Source organism: Equus asinus, chromosome 29 (genome assembly GCF_041296235.1).
Source record: "Equus asinus isolate D_3611 breed Donkey chromosome 29, EquAss-T2T_v2, whole genome shotgun sequence".
Lineage (NCBI taxonomy): Eukaryota > Metazoa > Chordata > Mammalia > Perissodactyla > Equidae > Equus > Equus asinus.
The window spans coordinates 20,279,333-20,298,266 of NC_091818.1; the positions used below are offsets into that span (position 1 = coordinate 20,279,333).

General features: G+C 39.8%; 1 protein-coding gene across 1 annotated transcript; it reads left to right on the plus strand.

The window, feature by feature from the left end:
• Positions 1 to 8,542: 8,542 nt before the first annotated feature.
• LOC106837977 (ATP-dependent zinc metalloprotease YME1L1-like) lies at positions 8,543 to 15,236 on the plus strand. Its single transcript, XM_070501007.1, has 4 exons — positions 8,543 to 8,662; positions 9,070 to 9,153; positions 11,141 to 11,223; positions 14,828 to 15,236. The coding sequence occupies exons 1-4, from the start codon at positions 8,563 to 8,565 to the stop codon at positions 14,834 to 14,836; spliced, it is 276 nt and encodes a 91-aa protein (XP_070357108.1). The 5' UTR covers positions 8,543 to 8,562; the 3' UTR covers positions 14,837 to 15,236.
• Positions 15,237 to 18,934: the final 3,698 nt, after the last annotated feature.

Sequence of the window (18,934 nt, forward strand, 5' to 3'; positions counted from 1 at the left end):
TGGGGGGGTTTTTTTCTTATAGAGATCGGCACTTGAGCTAACGTCTGCTGCCAATCTTCTTCTTTTTTCCTTCTTCTCCCCAAAGCCCCCTAGTACATAGTTGTATATTCTAGTTGTACATCCTTCTGGCTGTGCTGTGTAGGATGCTGCCTCAGCATGGCTTGATGAGCAGTGCCACGTCCACGCCCAGAATCTGAACCTGTGAACCCTAGGCCACCGAAGTGGAGCAAGTGAACTTAATCACTCAGCCACGGGGCCAGCCCCTAAACTACAGACTTTCTTTAGATTTTACAAAATAAAATTTAATTTCCTGAGATTACTACTTTTTTCCACTAGGGTCCATTTTCTGCTCCAGGATCTAGTGCAGCATACTACATAGCGTTTAGAATAGGGAGTGCTGTGGGTTTTGTTTTTTTTAATTTTAGATGACAAACATTTATTAGATTCCAAGTAGCATGCTGATCTCTGAGAATACACTGAAGAAGGAGTCATGGCCCCTTGCTTTCTAGAACGTCTGTGTATGTTCTTACGTGTGTCTGTAGCGATCTGGTACCATAATAAGTGGGCAGTTTGTTTGACAGGGATGTCAGCTTTGTGAGTTTCTTTTTGGATGATACTTAAACAAGCAATGTTAGAGGCTTATCAAGATACTTGTTTTTTGCTGATGAAAGGACAGATTTTTTAAATCAATGTAAGCTGTAAAAACCCAGGATCAAGAGAGCAAGTTTGAATAGTTTTGTGACAAAGGTTTGACTTGAAGCTGTACTTTGTATAAACAATTCACTTGCTAATTCTTCATTCTTATTTTGTCTTTATTTCCTATAAGGGCTGTAGGATAAAAAAATTCAAGAGTGAGAAAAAGTTTTTGAGCTTGGACTAAAGATCTGCTTGCATTTTATTATTTTTTATGCTACGCTCCCTCCTTCCTGAGGGGAGCCCTTAGTGGTTTAGAGTGAGGAGGAGACTAGGATCAAACTCAGTCCTGCCCCCAGTGACTATGGGATTCACTTTCTTTCTCTAAATGGCTGTTTTCTCATGTGAAGTGTGAGGAGTAACTCCTTATCTCCCGTTGGAGGATCAAATGAAACAGTCTAAGTAAAGTACTTGGTCCACAGTAAGTGTTCAGGAGAGTAAAGTTTTTGTTACTATCGTTATTAAAGTATTATTGCTATTACTATTGCTTGTCTAGTCTGCATGTTTACATTTTCTTTTAAGGTTGTTCTTCTTACTGCCAGCTGTCTTCTTGGCTTAGGCAGGCAGAGGTAATAGGAAGGGGTTTCTTGACTTGACCATAAGGATTCTTAGAAAAACACCTGAATCCCAAGTGGGATACAAGGCTAGATGGGAACTAATTTCTCTTGTTGCTGTCTACCTTTTCCCTGGGATCATGGATGTAACCGAGGATGGGGCCCATTAGACAAGAGTAGGAGTTAGGAAGCATTGCCAGAGTATTCGTGGCCTCCAGCTACGGAAGGAACCTTCTTGGTACCCAATGACTATGGAAGCTTTAAGAGAGAGAGACCTCTGGTTTGCAGAGTTTTATCACATGGTTCATTAGAGTTTTTGAAATTGTCTCTAGGAAATAGCAATTCTTTATCTCTTTATGCTCTTAACTAAAAGTAACTTGAGACATATATCTTTTACCTCCTAATTTGAATTTCATTTCATAGTCAACTATATTCGTATATCAGTTAAAAGAGAGAATCTAAGGGACAAGTGATAGACAGTAGAGTGATGAAGCATTGTGATTAGATTAGCAGTGCTTTCAGATACTTATAAAAACAGAGTCATATATGGACAAATAAAGGAAAACTTGAATTTTGGTTTTTCTAATATTTGGTAAAATGACTATATTTCATATGACCTTTTCCCCCCTTTGGCTTGGCCATTAGAAACTTCCTACTTTTTTCAATTTCCCTCCAGTTTACTTAGATATATTTAGTACTTTACGTTCCTCTTGCTTGTATAGACACCATGCAAGAACTCTTAAAAGGAGTTGTTTACGGGGGCTGGTGGCCAGCCCGTGGCTGAGTGGTTAGTTCGTGCGTTCTGCTTTGGCGGCCCAGGATTTCGCTGGTTTGGATCCTGGGGATGGACATGGCACCGCTCGTCAGGCCACGTTGAGGTGGCGTCCCACATGCCACAACTAGAAGGATTCACAGTTAAATAAAATATACAACTATATACTGGGGGCATTTGGGGAGAAAAAGCAGAAAAAAAAAAAAAGACTGGCAACGTTGTTAGCTCAGGTGCCAATCTTAAAAAAATAAAAGGAGCTGTTTAGATCTTCAGTACCAGCATGTATGAAGCAGCAATAGTTCTAATATTTGGAAAAAATTAGTAGATTTATATAATCTATTCTGGTTTGTCTTTCTTACTGATGGCAGAGATTATAAACATTCATTTGTTGCTTACAGTAGGGCTTATAGAATATTTGGAATCCATTAGTTTGGGTATGTGTGTGATTTTTAATCGGAAACTATAAAATAGGAGCTGAATTTTGAGTGTGAGTGATAAGTGGCACAGTAAATCAGACTCTGGGGAGTGTATCTATACGTGCTTCGAAATAGTTAACTAAGCGCATTTTGCTTACTTCTCCTCATTTTCAGAATCTCATTGCAATGACGTAAAAATGATAAAGAAGGCAGAGCAGCAGCAGAGGGACTTTATCAATGGACTAGAAATTTGAGGACTTTCCATAAATTCCATAAAGTCAGTGACATCAAATTGACAGCAAAATCAAATATGCATTCATTCATATTTATTTAATACCAGGCACTAGTGATAGGTGTTAGGTGATACTGATATTATAAATGAAAAAGACAGGTGTCCCCTCCCTTCATTGGACTTATAGTAGAGTGACATGAAGGAGATGAGTACTGCTGTTTCCAGTAGAATGTCAGAAAAACCCTGAGTACCGAGTCAGTAATAGTGGGCTCATAGTAAACAGCTGAAAGATTGCCAAAAGTGGGCCAATCACAGAACAGTTACGGCTTGTAACTCTTAGGATACGATGGGCAGAAAACACCTTTGTAATAAGGCGTGTGTGTGATGAGAGGGTTCTGTCTTTGAAGGCTCCTGGTTTGAGCACTGATGACAAAGAGAGCAAGACAGTACCCCAGCTTCCTTTGGACTTGACTCGTACACCAAAGGTCTCCTGCTCCTTCACCATAAGCCCATGTTTGTAGTCTAAACACATTTACTGCCTTAGTAGTTTAGAGGAAACCTATCTTCAGTTGGTACTGATCACTGTGTTCTTCTTTACAAGTATGAATAGATTAGCAAGAATCTCCACGTATTTGAGGAAAACTTGTAGTGTGGAAGAGAAGCACGAAGTTGAGCAAAGAAATCGTAATCCTCTGAAGAAATGGTTAATGCAGAAGACAGAAGAATGCTTAAGAAGGGTGATCTATTTTTAAATGTTCATGGAAGACTTATAAAAACTGAGCATGTATTAGGGTATGAAGAATATCTTAATAAATATTCAAAAGGTAATAACTAAGAGCTTAGGTTTCTCTGAAAACTAAAATCAAATAACAGAAAGGATAGCTAAAAAAATACCTAAATACATGGAAATTTGAGATACTTTTCTAAGCATCCTGTGGCTGAAGGGAGATCAAAATTGAAATTACAGATGTTAGTCATGAACCACGATGAAAATCTGCATATCAAAATCTTTGGGTTGAAGACCAAGTGATGCTGAGGGCATTGTATGATTTATTAGAAAACAAGAAAGATGGCAAATAAATTTACTTTGAAAATTTTTTTAAAGAATGAGAGAAATTAACATGGATAAAACAGACAAAAATGATTATAACAGCAAGAAATAGTTTTACTTAATTAAACCAGGAGCAAGTTTAACTTGAAAAAACAGTAAAATAGAACAAGTCTGATTAAGAAATAATGGGAAAATACAATGTTAGAAGTGAAAAGTGGGAACTGCCACAGATGACGAAGATTTTAAAATTACGAGATGGTGTGTATAATTTTATATTGTGAATAAAAATGTATTGAAAACAGACAATGATCCAAGCTTTCAATTAGCAAAATCGACCCAAGAAGAGACAAGACAATAATCATAAAATTTGAAAGATAGTAGTTTTCAGGGGGCTGGTCCTGTGGCCAAGTGGTTAAGTTCACATACTCTGCTTCGACGGCCCGGGGTTCAAGGGTTCGGATCCTGGGTGCAGACATATACACTGCTCATCAAGCCATGCCGTGGTGGCATCCCACATAGAAGATTTAGAATGATCTACAACTATGATATACAACTATGTGATGGGGCTTTGGGGAGAGAAAAAAAAGAGGAAGATTGGCCACAGATGTTAACTCAGGGCCAATTTTCCTCACCAAAATAAAAGCATACCTTAAAAAAAAAAGAAAGATAAAAGTTTTCAAATGTAACCCCTTTGCTACAGAGGTATTAGACTCAGACAGTTTTATGGCTGTGTTCTGTTTTCTAAGATCAGAAGTTTCCTGTTAATTAAAATTTTTTTAATGAAGAAAAAGATAGAATAGACTTTCTTGTTTCTTCCATGATACTAAAATATTAACACAAGAAAGAATGCAATACATCAATTTCACTTAATAAGATAGATATGAAATTCCAAATAAAATCTGAAGAAACAAGTATAGAAGTGTGCTAAAAAATATGATTAAGGAATAGAGGAGTGATTTAACATCAAGAAATATATTAATTTATCATGCTAATTGATTACAGAAGAAAAACAATAGTGTTTCAGTGTATGATAAAAAGACAAGTAATATGTTTTAAGCGCTATGCTTCCCAAAAACTCTCAGAAAGCCAGAAGAGAAGGAAACTTTTAATTTCTTAAGAACATCTGTTCTGATCTTATTCATATGCGAAACAAGATGTCTAGTTTCCTGTTCTTCTTCAGCAGTAATTTGGAGGTTCTGAACAACGTGATTAAAAAGAAAAAGAATGAACTTATATATAAATTCATGGAAGGGGCAAAATTATAATTAACAAGTGATATGATTGTTTACCAGAAAATTCAAGAAAATCAACTGAAAGTCTGCTCAAGCGGTAAGAGCTCATTCCATTGGTACCATATAAGATGAACGTATAAAAGTCAGTCTCTTAGTATATTGCCACAATAGGTTTATTTACAATTTCTTCAAAATGCATTAAATCTTTTATCCTGACAAGAAATCTATAACAGGATGTATACACACACATATGTGTGTATGTGCACAAAACTTTACTGAAGGAAGTGAAAGAAGACCTGAGGAAAATAAAATGAGGGAATGCCATAATGCTCTTTAGAAGGACTCAGCATTCGAACAGAGTCAATTTACGCCCAAATTTATTTTTTAAAGATTTTATTTTTTTCATTTTTCTCCCCAAAGCCCCCAGTACATAGTTGTGTATTTTAGTTGTGGGTCCTTCTAGTTGTGGCATGTGGGACGCCGTCTCAGCGTGGCCTGATGAGCGGCCCATGTCCGCGCCCAGGATTCGAACCAGTGAAACTCTGGGCCGCCGCAGCGGAGCGCACCAACTTAACCACTCAGCTACTGGGCCGGCCCCACACCCAAATTTCTTAATCCACTGCAGCCCCAATCAAAACCCTAAAGGTGTGTTATGAAAATCAACAAGTTGATTTTAAATTTGGGCAGAAAAAAAGGGAATCATATTCATTGCTTACATCTCAAAAAAAATGTTCCAAATAGGTAAAGGTCCGAAAAAAAAAAGAGTTAAAATTATTAGATGAAGTGAGTCGGCCGCCTTTAAAATCTGAGTTTGAGCAGGGGACTCTGATCAAAACACAACGCAGCAAACACTAAAGACTAAAAGATAGGGCTACATTAACCTTGTAAACAACTGCATCACGTAATTGAAAAACACAAACATATAAAATAAATGTTTGAAATGTGCATAACTAAAGGTCTGTGTGTACAACATCCATATTCTTCTACAAATGAGCATGGAAAAATGGGCAAAGGTCATGAATGGTCAGTTCACTAAAGAATAAAGTAGTTGATAAAAACAAAAAATTTTTAAAAAATTTTCCCTCCCTTCTAATCTTAAATGCATATTAAAGCAAGGTCCCAATTTTGCCCCTCAGACTTGTACAAATTGAAAAGATTTATGTTTGTATCATCCAGTGTTAGCAAGGGTATGGAGAAAAGGACTTTCATATTCATTTGTGTCTGTAAAAATCGATAACAGACTTTTAGACGGCAATTTCTCAGTGTTAAATAATGTAATCCTCACGGTTTCACTTTTAGGAATTCAGTTTATATGAGCTAAAAGATAATCTGTACAAGAATGTTTACTGCAATATTATTTTTAGCAATAAAAAATAGGAAACAACTAATGTCCGTAGCAGAGAAGTTGAATAAATTGCTGTACTCTGATAAATTGGAAAACTATGAACAGCCATTACACCGGATGTGCTATCTGACCTGTTCTGGAGAATGTCTATGATGTGTTGTTAAGTGAAGGTAGACAACTGCAAAAAGTTAACGTGCTATTTTTATAGAAAGAGCATGTGTTTCAGTGCATAGAAGTTTAGTCACAGAATGGTTAACAGGGTTACTTCTGGGGAGCAGGATTGGGGTTGGAGGAATTAGGAGATGCTTTTATTTGATACTCATCTATTTTTTTTAACATTTTAAAATTACCAAGAAAATGTAAAGTCATTTGTATAGATTCAATCCGTTTTGATGACTTTAATGATAAGCGTGTTGAAGTGTCAGGCAAAGAAGTGTGTTAAAAAATATGATAAACTAGGATTTACAAGTATGGTGGCAGAGTGTTGAATCTTAGGCAATTTTCTTTTCTTATAGAAACTTACAATGAGAGGTAAATGTGCTCCTGTTTTATTCAGTTTTCATACAGGCTTGGGGTTTTAAAACTTTGAAATCAAGGACGTCTGCAGTCTACCTCTGAAAGATTAGCAGAAACACAGCATATAGCACCACCATTTATGAAGGTAATTAGACCCTTTCTAGGTTCAAAAAAGCGGTAATTTTAGAGTTATTGAAATGAGAACCTTCAATATCTGATTTCTTTTGTTGGCTGGTTGGTTTTCTCCCATCTTTCCACTTATGAAAAAGGATGAACAACCTGTGTGATCTTTACACCTACAGCTCTTCTGGGTGCCAGGCTTTTCTCTCCACTTGCCTATTAGACATCTCCCTCTGATTTTTTTCCCTACCAGCCTACACCTGCATATGTGTTCTCTGTGTTAATGAGTAGCATCCACTTCAGCTAGAAACCTGGGGACCAACTTTGATTTGTCCATCTTCTCCGACCTCCCACATCCATTAATTAATTAATTGCTAAAGCCCTGTTGATTCAGCCTCTTAAATATTTCTTTCTTTCTTTTCTTTTTTGAAGAAGATTGGCCCTGAGCTAACATCTGTTGCCAATCTTTCTCTTTTTGCTTGAGGAAGATTGTTGCTGAGCTAGTATCTGTGCCAATCTTCCTCTGTTTTGTATATGGGATGCCACGACAGCATGGCTTGATGAACAGTATATACGTCTGCACCTGGGATCCAAACTCATGAACCCTGGGCTGCTGAAGCAGAGCGCAAACCCACTACACCACCAGGCCAGCCCCAATATTTTTTAAGTCTCTGTCTCATCATCTCCAGTTCCACTGCATAGCTAGACTATAACCATTTCTTGCGTGGATTTCTCTAATAAACATTCATTTAGTCTCCTTGCCTTTTGTTTTGCTACCCTCAGTCTAGCTTCCAGACTGCCACCACCAGTCTGTCTAACATGCGTTAATGTAATAATTATATTCCTCTGCTTTATTGTCAGACTCCTGCCGTGGTGCACAGGCCATTTCATCATTTGGCCCCTGCCTACCATTTTTCTGTTCCCATCTTTCAATGTGCCACCCCCTTTGTACCCCTATCCTCCTGCTCTCTTGGCATTTTAAAGTCCTGTCACAGAAGATTGCTTGCAGTTCTTGAGCACTAAAGGCTGCTGTTTCATGCCTCTGTCACATTGTTCATGTTGTTTGTTCCCTGTGGTTTAGATATCCAATCACTTTAAGGCTTTTCCTGACTTCCTTAGGTGGCATTTATTTTACCACCATACCTAGCATTTCTAACAAAATATCAAAATGTTTTCAAAAACCTAGTTATTTATGTATCTCATTGGTTATTTATGTACATCTTCAGAACTTACACAGGGCCAAGTATCTGAAAGGTGTTCAATAAATATTTAACATAGAAATGATGTTTTCCTTCAGCAGAGATAAAGGAGTGTGACGTCAACTGTTTCAGTAGTGTTCTTTCAGAGAGTTTCTTTATATTAAATGATCGATGCAGGTCTAGGGTCCAGTGTTAGTTTCCTAGCCATTGATTAAGGGACTTATTGCTGAATTTTAATCTAATTCTTCACATTGATAATAAAAATGGAAAGTACTAGAATTTTAGTGAATTATTTTGTGAGTGGTCATAAGTCACAATATTTCTGGGGAGTGTTGTTCTCTATATAGTCAACCAATACTGATGTGTTGTTTGCTTAGTTAGGGATTTCCATTGTGGGACGGAAGGACAGATGTTGAGAGTTTGGACAAACTCATGAAAACCAAAAACATACCTAAAGCTCACCAAGCTGTCTTTAAAACTGGTTTTGCAGAGGGTTTTCTGAAAGCTCAAACACTAACACAAAAAACCAATGGTACATTGATTTGACACCATCCGCGTTTGAGAAGAATGTTGGAAAGGAAGTTGTAGCCCTACCTTCAAGTGATTGTAAATAACTTTTCTAACAATCATCCAACTTTCTGTTGGTTATATTCTACCATGTTTGTAACTTAAGCTGTGTAAAAATGGAAATACCTACTGGCACTTTCACTTTATCAAGTGAGAAACCAAAGTCAAGGACAGAAGCATGAGTGACTCCATGAAGTTTATGGTAAGAGGGTGCTGAAAGGAAATCCTGGCACTTCTGCAGAAGGATGCCATGTTCCAAGATTGCATGTGATGAAATGGGATCATCATCAGTTTAACCTGATGTTTGCGTCTCATTGAGCTGTCATTTCTCGTTGATGTCATTTGATTTAAGGCTTTTTCTTTCTCCTCCAGATTCTCTAAGACGAACCCGTCTGATTCTCTTTGTTCTGCTGCTATTTGGCATTTATGGACTCCTAAAAAACCCATTTTTATCTGGTAAAGGCTCTTTTTATTTATCTGACTTATTTTTAAAAATCTTTTAAATCCTCGTCTCTTTTTCATAGTTAGTCTACCTAAGACTTAGAGAAAGAAAACATTAATGTTTATAGGTCTAGGCCTTCAATTCCTGAGTCAGGATTTCTCAGATTGGGTCACTTTGAGATTGTTTTTCGCTTGGAAGTAGAAAAGTTTTAATCTGTTGTGATTGTGCATTTTCTGAGGGCTTATTCACATCGCTTTGTGGATGACAAAGTTCCTTCAGACACTGTACGAGTTCAAGTTTTCAAGATAGATGATTAATATTTTGTTAAAGTTCCCAGGATTATGTTAGAGTGAAAATGTTATGTCAACTTCGAGTAGCGGTTAGTGTCCCAGATTTTTAGAAAATGATCCCTGTCCAATTAGAAAATTTTTAAACATGTTGAAGAATTTTATAATAGCAATACAAGATGAAATAATCTCTTTCAAAGACAAATTAATAAATTGAATGTTTTAAAAATATATTAAAAATAAGACTTTAAATGAGTCCCATTATTTTTTCAGTTTGCCAGTTTAATATAAAGTACTCATGTCAGGTGTAAGTGGTTCCACTTGCTTTTCCAACTGCTACTCAGTTTTCGCCCTGTGTTCCCTACTCTTTGTGATTGATTACCTTGAGAGCAGAAACTGATGTCCAGTTAAGAACATCGATTGACCTGGATCTGGACTTCATCCCAGAACTTGCATGTAGCCCCAGATGTTTTTAAAAAGTTTTTCGTGGCATCAAACCCGAGATAAGGTTTTAACATCCAGGAATAGCCTTTTTCTATCTAGATTCACCTTCTATTGTCTCCTCTTTTCCAAAAAAGAACCAGTATCAGGACAATAGGGTGAGATTGGTGGGGTAGTGGTGGGGTGGGATGAGTTCTGATTATTCTTTTATGTTTCTTAATTGATACGTTAGGCAAAATATTCCTTTGGGTAAATTACTCTAAGTTTTTGTTACGTCCAAGTGGTTCTGCAAATTTATTCACATTCCAATAACTATCTAGGTAATTAAATAATTTAGTAGGCTAAAACTGTTAGTCTCCATTTTAAAATTACTGCTTTAAATTTGGTCTCCTGACTTGTATGTTCTTGCTATGTTAAGCATTTCTTGTTAACCCTATACTTTTGCCTACATCACTCTAAATTTCAATGTATCTTAAAGGCAATATTTTTGGCTTCTTCTGAGGAAATTAGAAATTGCGCAGTTTACTCATTTGTATCTGTCTACTGTGGAAGTTTACTGAGGGAGGAGAGGTTTAAGAAAGCTTTCTAATAGTTTCCCCACAGTTGATCTCACATATTTTATTATCCTACCAGACTGTTACTGCCTGTCTTGTGCTGAATGGTGTCGTTACTGCTGTATCATCTAAGGGCAAGTATTAACAGTTGTCAGAGGGAGAAGCCTACATGAGCAGTGAAACAGTCTGTTAAGCTTCACCCTTTCTTTTTTTTAATGCCAGAGCCAGTTTTTTTACACTAGGTTTAAGGGGATGTATTTCAAAGTGTAGATCCACGATTAGTTGAATCAGGATAATTAAGGATGATTATTAAAAATGCAAACTCTCCTGGGCCCTTTTCCTAAATCTACAAACCAGAAGGTCTGGGCCATGTGGCTTGGAAACCTGCATTAATACATTTCTCAAGTGATTTTTCTGCGTATTGGAGTTTGAAAACCATTGGATTAAGATTTCTGTCGTTAAATATTAGAAGGAGCAGAGGAAAATAATTCTTAGTTTTAACAGGCAAGTACAAAGATGCTGTTCTAATGTGAATCATCTCTCCCTTGGACATTGGCTAGCAATCCAGAAGACCTAGTTTCTACTCCTTACCCTGATTGAATGTATGTGAACTCAGATATTTAATTTTTCTGAGTTTTCCTTTCTTGTGTCTGAAAAATCAGGTGGTTAGAATTTTCTGATTCTATGAAACGTATAAACATTTCTTTTCTTCCTGTTAGTTCGCTTCCGGACAACAACAGGGCTTGATTCTGCAGTTGATCCTGTCCAGATGAAAAATGTCACCTTTGAACATGTTAAAGGAGTAAGTTAAAAAGTTTACATTCCCCTCTTCAAACATTGTATACTTGTATAAGATCAATATTTGATTGTAAAGGTGTGAAATAATAGAAAATAGGTACATTGGTCTCCGCCTCTGGTTCCTGACACAGAGCTTCTAAATCCCTTGGAGTTTCCTGAGTGTTTAGAGTGTCTTTTGTTCTAATGAGGGGACTCTGAGTGGGCTCCTGGATGGCTTCAGGATGAGGGCTGCTCACCAGAAAGGCCAAGGCAAGGTTAAACGCTTAGAACTTTCATCTCCATTTCCCATTCTCCAGAGAGGGCAGAGGGGCTGGAAATGGAGTTAATAATTGGTCATGACTATGCGAGGAAGCCTCATAAAAATCCCAATAGTGGGGGTTCAGGGTGCTTCCGGGGTGGTGCACGTGTGGAGGTGCTGGGAGAGTGGCGCCCCCAGAGAGGGCCTGGGAGCCCTACACCCCTTCCCGTATACCTTGCCTTGTGCATCTGTTCCATGATGTTCCTGAGTTGTATCCTTTTATAATAAACTAATAATCTAGCAACTAAAGTGTTTTCCTGAGTTCGGTGAGCCACTCTAGCAAATTCATCGAACTCAAGGAGGGATCGTGGGAACCTCCAGTTTGTAGCCAGTTGGTCAGAAGCACGGGTGACAGTCTGGCCTTGGGATTGGCATCTGAAGTGTTTGTGTGGGGGGAGGTCTTGTGGGCCTGAGCCCTTAACCTATAGAGTCTGATGCCATCTGCAGGTAGATAGTGTCAGAACTGAATGGGATTGTAGGACACTCAGCTGGTGTCCAGAGTGCTCAGCATGGGAAAAACTAGGATATATTTGATGACAAGAAGTGTCTGAGTTGAAGTAGAGTAGTTGAGAGTGAGTAAAGGAAAACAAGTGTGTATGTATTTCCTTTCCATTAAAGATTATTCTGAAATAGGCAAAATTGCACCCAAATGTATTAGGAACTTCAGTGTTTTGGGTAGACGACAGTGGCAGAAGATCAAATGATGCTTCATTCCAGGGCTCAATATTAATTTGTGGAAGCAGCAAAGTATAGTGGGATGAATGTGGACTTCAGAGTCAAACACTAAAGATTTCAAATTCATTTTTGACTTACTGGCTGTGTGAGCTTGAGCAAGTTACTGGAGATTCTCACAGATGATCTATGTGCTTGCCGTGTAATTGATGCTCAACGAATGTTACTTCTCTTCACTTATTCCTCTTATTGATCACAAACTCTTGTATCTAAAACATCTGTATTTCTTGAATGAATAGAATGGATGAATGCTAATTTATAACCAGTTAATTAAATTATTTATTTAAGAAGTATTTGCTAACGTCTACTAATTTCCAGGTCCTGGTTTAGTATAAGATAGAACAAATGAAACAAATCTCTGCCCTCAAGAAGTTATAATTCTAACAGGAAGTGGACAGTGATATGGTATTTAAGGAAAATATATAATAGAGTATACTAAAAAGTGAAAAAGTGTTATGGTGGGAAAATAGAGGAGAGTAAAGAGGTTTGGGAGTTCTGGGAGAAAGGTCACAATTTAAAATGGAATGTTCAGGGTGTGACTGACTGAGAGGGAGACATTTGAGTGAAGATTTGAGGAAGACGGAGTAGACCACACATGTATCTGAGCAAAGAACGTTTCTGCAGAGGAAGTGAGAGAGCAAAGGCCCTGAGGCATTAATGTGCTGGGCTTGTTTGCTGAGCAGTGAAAAGCCCACTTTCATATGGAATGGAGTGCGCAAGGTGAGTGAGCAAACCCGGCAGGAGATGAGAGCAGGGAGGGACACAGGACCGGACTGCACAGCGTCTTGTAAGCCATAATAAAGACTTCAGCTTTTATGTTGAGAAAGTGGGAGTCACTGAAGCATTTTGAATGGTATGGTTTGACCTAAAATTTAATGGGAACACTGGTGCTGTGTTGATAATAATCTTGAGGGGACACAAGTAGAAAACAGTCTGTTACGATAGGCCAGGCAGCAGATGGTAGGGGCTCAGACCAACTTGGTTGCAGGGGATTTGGTGAGAAGGGGTTAGATCTTTTTGTGTGTGTGAGGATGTTTTGCCCTGAGCTAACATCCGTGCCCATCTTCCTCTGTTTTATGTGGGACGCTGCCACAGCGTGGCTTGATGAGGGGTGCTGGGTCTGCGCCCGGGATCTGGACCTGAGAACCCCAGGCTACCGAAGTGGAGAGTGCAAACTTAACCACCACACCACCAGGCTGGCCCCATAGATTTTTGATATATATATTGAAAGTAGAACCAACAGGGTTTCTTAGGGATTGGAGGGTAGGCTATAAGAGAAAGAGGTGGCAAGAATGACCACAAGATATTTAGTTTGAAAAATTAGAAGGATGGAGCTGTCATATACTGAGAAGAGAAGGGCTGTGGGCAGAGCAGGTTTTGGGGACGAATAGCAGGAATTCAGTTTGGGGCATGTCAAGTGTGAGATGTCCAAATGAAGGTGTCGAGGAAGCACGCGGGTGTACCATTTTGGAGTTCACAGGAGGGGTCTAAGAGGTGAAAACTGTAATCGAGATTACGCTCAGCTGTACTAAGTCCATGTGTTTGCCTGAGGTCACCGACAGGGTGAGTGTCACTAGAAGAGAGAAGAGGTCCAAGTGCTGAGCTGTGGAGCCCTCAGGTTCAGAGGACAGGGAAGAGGCATCGGGAAGGGAGACTGAGGAGGAGCTGCCAGTGAGGCGGGTGAGGGTGTTGTCCTGGAAGAAAACACGTCCGTCATGAGGAGCCATCAGCTGTGTGGAATGGCATTGATGGGCCGGGCGAGAATTGATCCTTCAGTTTAGCAATGGGGAGGGCACTGGTGTGCTTGATAAGAGCAGTTTTATTGGAGTAGCAGGGGTTTAAATCCTAATTGCAGTGGGTTTACAAGAGATGGAAGGAGATGAAATGGAATAGGTGATTACAAGTAACTCTCGAATTTTGTTGGAAAGGCCATCACAGACAATTCATCTGTTATAACAGGAAATAAAGTAGACGTATTGGTAAACTGGTCGGTAGGGTATATGTGATGGGGCGGGTTGTGGAAGTTCACTGACAGTGAAGTCAGAATCAAGGTCGTGAGCTGAGAGAATGTATGGAAAGAAGAGGGATGAGTGATTTATGGAGGAGGTATGAAATCGTGCAGGAACGAGAGAATGAACGCGTTAGGGAGATAAAATAGGACTGCTGGGCGTGCTGGAAGTTTGGGATCATGAATTTATATTGAGACCAGTCAACAGGAGTGTTTTCTTCTCCTGACTGACAAGCAGGAAGGAAAGTGTAATAATAGTGTTTTACCCTTTGAACAGATTGTCTTGTAACTTAAAGACGTCGCTAATGAACGTGTTCGAGCAGAGGCTGGGCGTCGTCTTTGAGGAAGGTTTTGGAAGAAATTCTTCCTGCAGGAGGGGCTTGAAAGCCATGACTTTGAGGACTCTTCCAACTCCGAAGAGGCTGCTTAGGTTGTTCTGCTCCTCCTCTTTGCACACTCTGTTTTCTGTTGATGAGGGAACATTTGTTTTCAGCCTTGGCTGTTGGGGAATACGGCGTTGGGAGTCATTACGGTAGTTTTACACCAAGCGGTCCTTTTGTTCCTTTGCAGTTGAAGTAGCTGTGAACCCTGCTGGGATTGTGAAAAGTGAGCAGTAGAGGAAGAGGCTGGTGCAGTGACTATTTGAAAGCTAGACGCGTCAGTGCAGAGGGCCCTTCTCGTTCTGTGTGAGGGCTGCAGTCAGGGAGCCTGCTTACGTTGAGCTTGCACTAAGGCCGTGGTCAGCGAGGCGTCCTACTCTCTCCCTGCGGTGTATGTACTTCATTACTCAGTACACCACATTTCTTTTCGGATGAGGCCATTTGGAGTGCAAAATGTGAGAAGATGTGTTGACACCCAAACGTTAGGCAAGGGGGACATCACAAGGTGGATCCTCACAGTTTCCCGTGGTAATATGAATAAATGTTATAATTGCTGTAAAATCTAAGTTTATGTAGAGCAGAGTATTTCAGTAGCATTTACCATAATAGTATGCCACTAGAAGTAGCTGTGATCAATTTCACCAGGTCTTAAAGAGCTTGTATAGGAATGTCATTTCCTTGCCCAGAATTCCTGAACATGTAGGGTTACTTGTATATGGAGCCACTGTGGAAACATTCATAAGGGCGTTGATAGCTTCACTCACTGCCTTGATCCTCGTAACCCTACTCTCCTCCATAGGTTTTATATTCCTTAACTGGGAATTCTCTTGCCACAGAGGTTGGGAAGAGAAAATGTATTTTGAATGGCCGATGATGTTTAATTTCTTTCCTGTTTTCGTCCAATTTTAAGTTATCTATTACCTTGACCAAATGTATGTTGGTTTTCTTTTAGTGTATGGATCTCTTCAAAGATTAAAAAAATTTTTTTGATAATCTGTTCAACTCTTTTTTTACACATAAATTTTACTGAAGCTTAACAGTCACACAAAAATGCACACATCGTAAATGTACACCTCAATAAATTTTCGCACACGGCTTTGAACACATCTATGTTGTCAGCACCCAGCTCAGGAAACAGAACGCCAGGGCCTGCCTAGTGCCTCTTTCCAGTCACCGTCTCTCCCCACCCCGAGGGTGAGCACTGCCCTGTCTAATACCGTAGGTTAGTTTGGGCGGTTTTTGAATTTTATATAAATGTGACGCATGTAGTATGTACGATTTCTTTCGTCAACATGATGTTTGTGAGATCCATCCGTGTTGTTACATGGAGCGGTAGTTCATTCATCCTCATTGCATAGTGTTCTATTCCACGAAAACCACGATACTGTGTGTTTATTCCACGTTAGGTAGACATGTGGTTGTGTCTAGTTTTAGCTAAAATGGTCCTGCTGTGAATGTTGTTGTACAGATCTCTTGGTGAGCATATGAACACACTTCTCTTGTGCCTGGGAGTGGACAAAGCTTTGCTTTTAACCATTAACTTTATAAACATTTTTAGTAAATTTTAATAATTTAATCAGAATAACTTTAAAGACCATTTCAAGACTAAAAAAACACCTACTTACTCTGTATCAGTTGTATATTTCCTGGAAATAGTCCTGGGAAATTTTCTAGAAATCTAAGATAGTCACGAGTTTAATTTTAGATTATCAGAATGCCCTTTGGCCCAGAGATCTGTTTCATGTTTTACTACACTCCTTCCCAGGTAGTTTTTTTAAACCTGCCCGATGTACTTCAGGTCGTTTTTGTCACTTAGAGCTATTTAAAGTTGTCTATTGTGAGGTTGTAAATTGACTGCCAGTGAGCTAAGTGGATTAACAAATGTATTATTGGCCTAGTGTAACTTAAAATAAATAAATATAAATCACTGCACATACTCAACCCAGACTCAACAATTTTTTAACATTTTGTCCCATTTGTTCATTCATTTCCTTTGCATCCATGTATTTTTTTTTGACTATTTGAGAGTAAATTGTAGATCTTTTGCTTCCCACCCTTAAATACCTCATTGTGTGTTTCCTAAGAAGAAGGATATTTTCTTTACGTAACTCCAGGACAATTATGAAAATCAGGAAATTTAACATGGATCCAAAAGTACTGTCAGACTCAGAGTCATATTCAAAGACAACAGTGCCCTTGTGCACAGTTTCCCTTTTCACAGTTTAGATTACCTGTGGTCAACCACGGTCGGAAATTATTAAATGAAAAATTCCAGAAATAAACAATTCATAAGTTTTAAATCGCGCACCATTCTGAGTAGCATGATGAAATCTCTCTCCATCTGGCCTGGGACGTGAATCACCCCTCTGTCCAGCGGACGCCATGCTGCATACGCTCCCCACCTGTTAGTCACTTAGCCGCCACGGTTATCAGAGCGACTGTCTCGGTATCGCAGCGCTTGTGTTCAAGTCACCTTTATTTTACTTAATCGTGGCACCAAAGTCCAAGACTAGCGATGCCAGCAATTCAGATACACCAGAGGAGCCGTAAAGGGCTTCCTTTAAGTGGAAAGGTGAAAGCTCTTGACTTAATAAGGAAAGAAACAAAAATAGTATGCTGAGGCTACGGTTAGAACAAATCTATCCACAAATGTGCGAAGAAGGAAAAAGAAATTCATACTACGTTTGCTACTGTACCTCACACTACAAAAGTTACGGCCACAGGGCGTGACGAGCATTTAGTATAGGAAAAACATAGTACCTACAGGGTTCGGTAGTATCCATGGTTTCAGACACCCACTGGGGTCTTGGAACATTTTCCCCTCGAATAAGGTACTACTGTATTCTTGGAACATTTTCCCCTCAAATAAGGTACTACTCTGTCTATTGCTACTCTATCAGCAATTGTCCCAGCAAGATCCTTTGTAACGAGGTCCCCCCATCTGCCCCACCCACCCCAGTTCAGGACCCAGTCTAGGTTCACACACAATATTTAGATTTTCCTTTAATGTGAAAAAAATTCCTCAGCTCTTTTTTTTAGGAGGTGGGTCTTTTGTGACCTTAACAGTTGTATAGCGTATACACTAATTGGTAGAATGTACCTCAACTTGGCTTTGTCTGATGTTTTCTCACAGTTATTCAATGTGACTTTTAATGATTCAGTAATGGAGCACCCATAGGTCCTACTTGGAGGTAGCACACTATGCCTTGTGGGTTTTCTATACTCTTTCCACGCCTTGATAAACAATTCCTTTATTAAACTCTCCTCAATTTAAGTTTGCCATTGTTTCCTGTTGGGGCCTTGCTGATACAATGTCCTTGTGGAGAAGACTTTGGATGCGTTATTCATTCATTTATTCCACAAATACTTACTGAGGGCCTGCTGTGTGCCAGGCATTGCTGAGGCACAGAGATACAAGGTGAACAAGACAGACCAGAACTCGGCCACCAGGAAGCTCAGGGAGGGAGCCTGGAAAGGAAGAATTAAGTCAGTCAGTAAGAACTAAGAACCCACGCATTCCCCTAAGTATAGGAAGGAAGGAAGTGTGGTGCCATGACTGAGAATACGTAGTCCACCCATCTAGCCAGGGAGGTCAGAGAAAGCCTCTCTGAAGAGGCCTAGAGGATGAGAAGGTGGAAAACCAAAGGAGAATCTTCCAGGCAGAGGAAAAGCTCAGGTGGCAGAGAGCTCGGCATGTTTGGCACTTCCTTCCCATGATGAGAATGCTTTAATGGTGATGTCCGTACAGTGTGTGATGTCAAGACAGGAGGAGAAGCAAGTTCACGCACACTGAGATGTCACCGTCAGAACAGGTTGTGAGTGAATGAAGAGTTCACGGGCTTCCACACTTCACCAGGGACCATACAGCTCTAGGCCACATCCTCCTCTGCCTCTTCCTCAGACTCACCCTCCTGGGCTCTGACGTCGGAGTCCTGCTGGTCCTGCTGGTCCTCAGACACCAAGTCATTTATGTTGCTCTCTGCCTCCGTGAACTCCATCTTGTCCACCCCCGACCCGTGGACCAGTGCAGGAAGGCCTTGCTTGGTGACATGGCTGTCAAACTCTGCGAGATGCCAGGAACAGCTCCTGGATGGCCGTGCTGTGGCCAATGAAGGTGCAGAACATTTTTAGCCCCGGGGGCGGGATGTCACAGAAGCTGTTTTCACATTGTTGGGGATCCGCTCCACAAAAAGGCTGCTGTTCTTGATTTGGATGGTAAGCATCCCCTCGTCCATCTCCTTCCTGGACCTGCGGCCTCTGAACACAGAGGCCCCAGGCAGGTAGCGGCCGTGTCACC

Excerpts from the sequence above, each read along its gene's own strand:
- LOC106837977 (XM_070501007.1), top strand. The coding sequence starts at position 8,563 with ATGAAAACCAAAAACATACCTAAAGCTCACCAAGCTGTCTTTAAAACT. Across the intron at positions 8,663-9,069 it reads ACTAACACAAAAAACCAATG|ATTCTCTAAGACGAACCCGT; the intron begins GTACATTGATTT and ends TTTCTCCTCCAG. Across the intron at positions 9,154-11,140 it reads AAAAAACCCATTTTTATCTG|TTCGCTTCCGGACAACAACA; the intron begins GTAAAGGCTCTT and ends TCTTCCTGTTAG.